Below are 6,672 nucleotides of genomic sequence, written 5' to 3'. Positions count from 1 at the left end.
TTACAGCCCCCTGAAATCTGCCCCTAAGAAGTCTTTTTTATATCTCAAAACCATGTTGTACGAGAATCACTAAATTTGGTACACAGGGGTTTTATGACATGTGGAATCTGATGGTGCTACGTTTTTTGGTGGGGAACCCCCTTAAGACAATTTTTCGTGGACCCCCTTGTCTTTGGAGCCAACAAAATTTGGTCACATATTTAAATTTTTTAAGAATTATCAGTCCATTAGAAAACCATTAAATATAGAAACATTTTGTCTCTTTATACTTTTTTCGTAAAACGCAATGTTTTCGAGAAAAATGTCAAAATGTGATCGAATGAATATCGTGATTTGCCATTTTCCTCAAAAACATTGTGTTTTACGAAACAAATATCAAGTGACAAAAAAGTTTCTAAATTCAATGGCTTTCTAGCTAACTAATAATTTTTAAAAAATTCAAATTTGCGACCTAATTTTTCTGGTTCCAAAGACAAGGGGGCCCACGAAAAAGTATCTTAAGGTGGTTTCTCGCCAAAAAGCGTAGCACTGTAAGATTCCACATGTTATAAAACGCCTCCGTTACCTGTGTACCAAATTTAGTGATTCTCGTACAACATGATTTTGATATATAAAGGGGCAGATTTCAGGGGGCTGTAACTCCGAAAGAGGGAGCCAGTTGGCAAAAAGAAAAAATACGGGTCCCCTAAATTGGTCTTAAGAATCTATGACCAAATTTTGTTGTATGAATTTCGGGACACCCTGTATAGAAATTGAATGTTTACAGTATTTCGTGTTAAAAGAAATGGTGGAAAAGATACTCTTAAAAATCGTCCTGAGATTTTATAGATAAAGCGAACTTCATTTAATGAAAGAAATAGAACCACTGTGATACCAAACTAATAGTAATAGTGTCTTCATTTTTGGACGTTTTGATTTTATATATTTGAATTTTGACTGTAGTATCACAGAAATTTACCATTGTGTCATTTTATTGCAAGTGAAATGAAGATAATGTTTCATTTACACTATCTACAATTCTTTAAACTTAACACTTTTTAAGGTATTGCCTGGAAAGATACAATCGACTGCTTTGTAGTAGCGGCCAGTTGAATACATACTTTTTCCAAAATCGAAATTGTTCATTATGAGTACTACATGTGCAGAATAAAAATGCCCAGTACTACAGCTGTAAGAGTCGATTCTTTCAATATGACGCCAGTCCAAGAAAATTGGTTTTGAAATATATTAAACTGTTCATAATTAATTTGATGGGAATGGCTCGACCAATACATGTTTAAATTTTTTTTAAATGTATCTACTGGTATCGACAAAAAAAAAGCACTTGTCACTACGGATATACATCTCCAATAAAAGTAACAGACTGAGATGAGCAACATATTTCTCATGGTGTTATAATGTGCACAAACATTCCTTGTTTAATTTTTTCTGTCTAGTTTTGTTCACAGATCCAATTTTTATTTTTTTTCGTTAAGTCCGACTATAGCTTTGTTCCTAGTGCATTAAAAACAGTTTGCAACACTTAGACGCAATTGCATTTGATTCGAAACAATTAATTTGAAATTTTATGTAGGCATTACATTGGAATGCGCATGCGTCCGACTGTTGGAAACTGTTTTGTATGCCTCAAGGAACAGAGGATGTCGTTATACATACTTATATTACTCTTTATTTAAGCAATACATGTAACGATACAATTGACTGCTTCCGAGTAGTGGCCACTTAAGTACATACATTTTCCACAATGGGTTACATTTTCAGGTATTGCTTTAACTTAAAAGTGTGGCAAACGATAATTTAAAAAAATATATAAATGTGAAATTAATGCTGTTCAATGGTCAGTGGGGAAGAAAAGTCGAGAGTAGAGTAGGGGTGCGCTGCTGTTTCATAATCTACTATTTTTTAACATTTATTTGGCTGAAGCAGCTTTTGACTGCGATCTGTTTTTAAAAATAACTCCTTATGATAAAGTTAGATCTAAAATACTTAAAATCTAAATACTAAAGATCGAAGACGGCGAACGCAGTGCGGCACGAACAGAAAGTAGCACATCCAGTATCCAGTACGATAGCGCTTAGTCTTCATTTTAAAGATTACAGTCGCTGCTATAACTGTTATCCTAAAGTAGGAGATTCGCCCCATCTCTAAAGTAGAACACCCTGATGTGTCACACTCCTGTGCACTCTGGAACGCGTAAAATACATGAGGAGTGCTTCAACCGGTACACCCAAAAGCTGTTGTGATGAAATGATGAAAATAATGAAATATACTTGCATGTTATTGATATGTAAAGTCACAGAATTAAACACTGTGGTAAAGTGCCCCCAGAGACCTCATTCCATTCGTACCGCTACCGAATAGGACCGTACGGACCAAATCTCTCAAACCAAGAAAGGCACCGTATCTAACCGAAACAGATTTTACACGACAGTGAAACCGTACAGCTTTTTTCTTCACACATGCACGTTCGTGCAGATTCGTACGGCGCAATTCGCGCGAATTGAACGCAGTCTATGGGGCCCTTACTTAATTGTACAAACTTCTGATGCTTGATGCTAGTGATGGGCAAAACGATTCATTTTGATGTTTCGAATCAAATGACTCATTTCAAATTTGAGAGTCGAAACTGGAAGCCGACTCTTCCGTCTCCCAACTCCCATGGTAGATATCGAATCGCCAAGTTCGTAATTCGCATAATCACGGTGGCTCCGTCTCGGAACGGACGGAAATAGCGACCGCTTGACGAATCTTGTCGATCTTGAACTTGACCGATAATTCGATTACACATATTTGTTTACTGAAACAACGACTAAAATTGAAATTAGTTCTTCCACTGCAGTCAAGGGTTACGTACTTAGTTTTTTCAATAAATTTGTTGTCAAGGGTGTAGTACCTATTTGTATGTAATACAAAAATTCAAATGAATGCGACGATAAAGCATATATTCTCTTTAAATGTTTACAAATACAAACGCAAACCGTTTGCTACCCTTTTTCCCTGTAGATTGCGACCATTGTTGCCCACACTCTTTACTCCCTATCAGTATCAAACGACTTGCAAATCACTAAATACAGTGATCACAGGCACAGCTACACGCCGATCCCAATCGCAAAACGAATCTGACTCACATCTGACTCTCGGCCCTGGTGGTTCAGCTGTACAGTGTTCACTATAACGGATTCGACACTCCACACGGAAGTAGGCACAGGTCGATCACGATTACGCTACATATTGAATCGTCGAGAGTCGACTCTTACATATTTTGGGAGTCGCGCCACGCGCGCCATTATTCCATGGCTAGAAATTGGCCTCAATGATTTGGGATCGAGGGGGATTATCCCTCTTTATCCTGCCTCATCTCGTGTAGGCCTGGACAGCCTTCGTAGGTNAGATGATCTCAGTCAAGAGTCGACTCTCTGATTCGAAACATACGCTCACTAGCCAACACTACTCGATGCTTCGATGTTCGATGCTAGTTCTATGGTACAAAGAGAAAGGTTAGAATCACGTTAGGAAGTTACTGGATATTTGTAATTACAATATTATTTTATGATTACAGCATACAATTATACACTATAAATTCTTGTGGCTCAAATTCAAATTTTACAAATTAAATCATCATGGGTTTGTCCGAGGGAGCTAAACAGCGACTTTCTCTAGTCATTGAAGGGGCAAAAATAGTTTTTCATTACGGTTTTATTCCTACAGTTTTATATTTAGGTAAGAAATTTTTTAATTGTTCCGGCTGCTTCGTGCAGATTTAACGTGTTTTTCTTTCACCTAAAGGTTTCCAAAAGGGAGCAGATCCAGGAATGCCAGAAATTAGTGTCTCAAAGTAAGCTGTGAAACATTCTTTTCATTATCATTCTAATTTTGTTTGTTTTCAGCCTGCTTTGGTAAATCGGAGGAAATTTAAGAAATACTTTTTAGTATACTTATTATTTACAAGAATCTTTACCTCATGTTACTATATTTAAGGGTTTAAATAAATCGTTTTAAGAAAAATATATTTATTAGTTAGGTGTATAATATGTAAATCTGACTAGACTACACATGGAAAGCTTAAGAAAAATATAAGGATTCTCAATGTGAATATCTATAGAAAAGTTATGCATTGGACATAATATACTAATTAAGCGATCATTACAGAACTGGTTCTTTCTCATCACAAAGCACCCTTTTGTAGCCGTTGTTGTTTTTCTTTCTTCCAATATAGAAACCAATTGCTACAAAAAATGCTATAACTATCAAAAGTATGCCAGCCCTAAAAAAAAAAAAAATTCAGGATCATTTTAAGAGGCGGTAAAACCCATATTACCAAAAATACCAAACTTGTACCGTTTTTTTACAACATCTGTTTTCTCCACAGCAATATTGATCATCTTCACATATTCCAAATTCACAATAGTAATTTCCCGAAACCTATGAAATAATAGTAGTGGAATTATTAAAAATGAACTTGATATTGATAAAAATACAGATGGTATATAAATTCTAGATTTTTGCTATTTCTGAATTGTCTTAAAAATAGTATTTTTTAAGCTGATATTTAATACAAAGATAACGTTTTCTCTTCAAGTCATCAAGTTGACTCATAGATAACACAAATCAATACTTTCAGTTAAATAAATACAACCAAATCTACTAGTACTTACTAAATTTGTGAAATAAATATAAATTATATATAAAGCTTGAGGAACACCTAAATACTTTAAACTAAACATTTGGTTTTCTCACATAAATTTTACCAATAGGTTAGATAAACAAACTAGCTTTTGCTTGCAAAAAAACTTGACAGCTGTCTAGTCACATAACCTTAATATTTTTTAACTGAATTTGGCACAACATATTTAATACTACATGATCTCGCAATTTCTGGATCACATGGATGTATCTAATTTTTCTATTGTTTCAGGATATCATGTAGGTACACACAAAAAATAAGCCCAATACTTAAAAAGGGTAGGTACATTTTATTTTAGTATGAAAATATAATCAACACAACTTATTTCTTTTTCCCTTTTTTGGATCCTTCTTTCCCTTGACCGTCACCGTTCTTAGCCGGTTGCCAATTTAATGGCTTTCTTCTGTACATAGGCCAAGGAGGAATGGTTAACTGAAATATTGGGGTTTTTAGAAAATTCCCAGTAAATTAAACTGTTTACTTACAAGTGCAGCCAGCACAAACCCAGCACCTAAAATATACACTGTTTGTGAAAATTGCTGAATGATGTACCCCCAAATCAATCCTACTGCACCAAATAGAGTAATTATTATTCGAGATAACTTTTCAGCCCTTGCTTGACCCTCAAAGTCCTACAAAAAAATAATGTACCTACATGACGATATTCAGGAAGTTTTGTCAATTTACCATATGCGTTGGAATTTTGCTTATAAAATCCATGTTTTAAGTAAATGTAGATTATTTCTAAAATCAATAAGTAGCTATATGAAACCTCTGTATACGTGTTTTTAATTTAATACAATTGTAATGTGTATGTGCAACAGAAAACAGAAATAGAAACTACGGCACGTATACTTCTCTAATCTAGGGGCACGGACCAAAACAGATTGACTTTTGACAGATTTCTGGTGCAATATCAATGGCATGGAGACTACACACTCAAATGGAATGACAATTTTTGCGTGAGTTTCTGACATTATAGGTTATGTTTATGTTTTGATTTTTACTGAGTCAAAGTAACAGTTGACTCTCGGTTTTTTGGGAATGCCAGATCAATTCAAGCGGTGCGCGGCATTGGTAGCCATTTCAGCTTGAGCCGGGGAACGAAAAAATATTTTTTTTTGGGAACCTCCCACCCACCTCGAATTTTAAAGGATATCATTAGGAAACATCCATTTTGGAAATAGAGAAAGATTTTTTTTACAAATGCAACTCCCCATTGAGAATAAACCAGTGCGTCACGTCTACTGCAAGAACTGGAGACCCTCCGCGACATATTGTGCGTTAGCCCCCCGCCGTCTCCTCTTCGGGGGAGGGTTATCGAGCTGAGGCGGTGATCTGGCTAGCAGCTCGGACTCTATAGGTGGTGGCAGCTCTTCTTCTGCGTCATTTAAAACCTGCTCTACTTGTTATTCTAAGGCATTTAAGCCTTCATTGTAGAGCAGGTTAAAATGACGCAGATGAGTTCTGACCATTAGTGATGAGCAAAACGATTCATTTTGATGTTTCGAATCAAATGACTCATTTCAAAGTTGAGAGTCGAAACTGGGAGCCGACTCTTCCGACTCCCAACTCCCATGGTAGATATCGAATCGCTAAGTTCGTAATTCGCATAATCACGGTGGCCCGTCTCGGAACGGACGGAAATAGCGGAATCTGGGCCGATTGACGAATTTTGTCGATCTTGAGCTTGACCGATAATTCGATTACATATTTGTTTACTAAAACGACTAAAATTGAAATTAATTCTTCCACTGCAGTCAAGGGTTATGTACTTAGTTCTTTCACTGAAATTTGTCGTCATACAAAAATGCGAATGAATGCGACGATAAAGCATATAGTCTCTTCAAACGTTTACAAATACAAACGCAAACCGTTTGCTACCGTTTTTCCCTATAGATTGTGGCCATTGTTGCCCACACTCTTTACTCCCTATCAGTATCAAATGACTTGCAAATCACTAAATATTAGTTATCACAGGCACAGCT

General features: G+C 36.0%; 2 protein-coding genes across 2 annotated transcripts; both read right to left on the bottom strand.

Moving 5' to 3' along the window:
• Positions 1-3,993: 3,993 nt before the first annotated feature.
• LOC108904075 lies at positions 3,994-4,810 on the bottom strand. Its single transcript, XM_018706480.1, has 3 exons — positions 4,656-4,810; positions 4,319-4,422; positions 3,994-4,264 (listed from the first exon to the last, which is right to left on the bottom strand). The coding sequence occupies exons 1-3, from the start codon at positions 4,722-4,724 to the stop codon at positions 4,144-4,146; spliced, it is 294 nt and encodes a 97-aa protein (XP_018561996.1). The 5' UTR covers positions 4,725-4,810; the 3' UTR covers positions 3,994-4,143.
• Positions 4,811-4,953: 143 nt separating this feature from the next.
• On the bottom strand, positions 4,954-5,564 carry LOC108904076 (signal peptidase complex subunit 1). Its single transcript, XM_018706481.1, has 3 exons — positions 5,372-5,564; positions 5,170-5,316; positions 4,954-5,116 (listed from the first exon to the last, which is right to left on the bottom strand). The coding sequence occupies exons 1-3, from the start codon at positions 5,402-5,404 to the stop codon at positions 5,006-5,008; spliced, it is 291 nt and encodes a 96-aa protein (XP_018561997.1). The 5' UTR covers positions 5,405-5,564; the 3' UTR covers positions 4,954-5,005.
• Between the last annotated feature and the right edge of the window lie 1,108 nt (positions 5,565-6,672).

The sequence above is a fragment of the Anoplophora glabripennis genome, unplaced genomic scaffold (assembly GCF_000390285.2).
Source record: "Anoplophora glabripennis isolate ALB-LARVAE unplaced genomic scaffold, Agla_2.0 scaffold7, whole genome shotgun sequence".
NCBI classification, from domain to species: Eukaryota; Metazoa; Arthropoda; class Insecta; order Coleoptera; family Cerambycidae; genus Anoplophora; species Anoplophora glabripennis.
Note: the sequence above shows the minus strand (reverse complement) of the source record. Positions and strands in the feature narration are given on the sequence as shown.

Coding starts and splice junctions, on each gene's coding strand:
- LOC108904075 (XM_018706480.1), bottom strand. CDS start 4,724: ATGTTTAGTTTAAAGTATTTAGGTGTTCCTCAAGCTTTATATATAATT. Junction 4,423..4,655: donor ATATTTATTTCACAAATTTA/GTAAGTACTAGT, acceptor ATTATTTCATAG/GTTTCGGGAAATTACTATTG. Junction 4,265..4,318: donor GTACAAGTTTGGTATTTTTG/GTAATATGGGTT, acceptor TTTTTTTTTTAG/GGCTGGCATACTTTTGATAG.
- LOC108904076 (XM_018706481.1), bottom strand. CDS start 5,404: ATGGATTTTATAAGCAAAATTCCAACGCATATG. Junction 5,317..5,371: donor GCAAAATTCCAACGCATATG/GTAAATTGACAA, acceptor ATTTTTTTGTAG/GACTTTGAGGGTCAAGCAAG. Junction 5,117..5,169: donor GGTTTGTGCTGGCTGCACTT/GTAAGTAAACAG, acceptor CCAATATTTCAG/TTAACCATTCCTCCTTGGCC.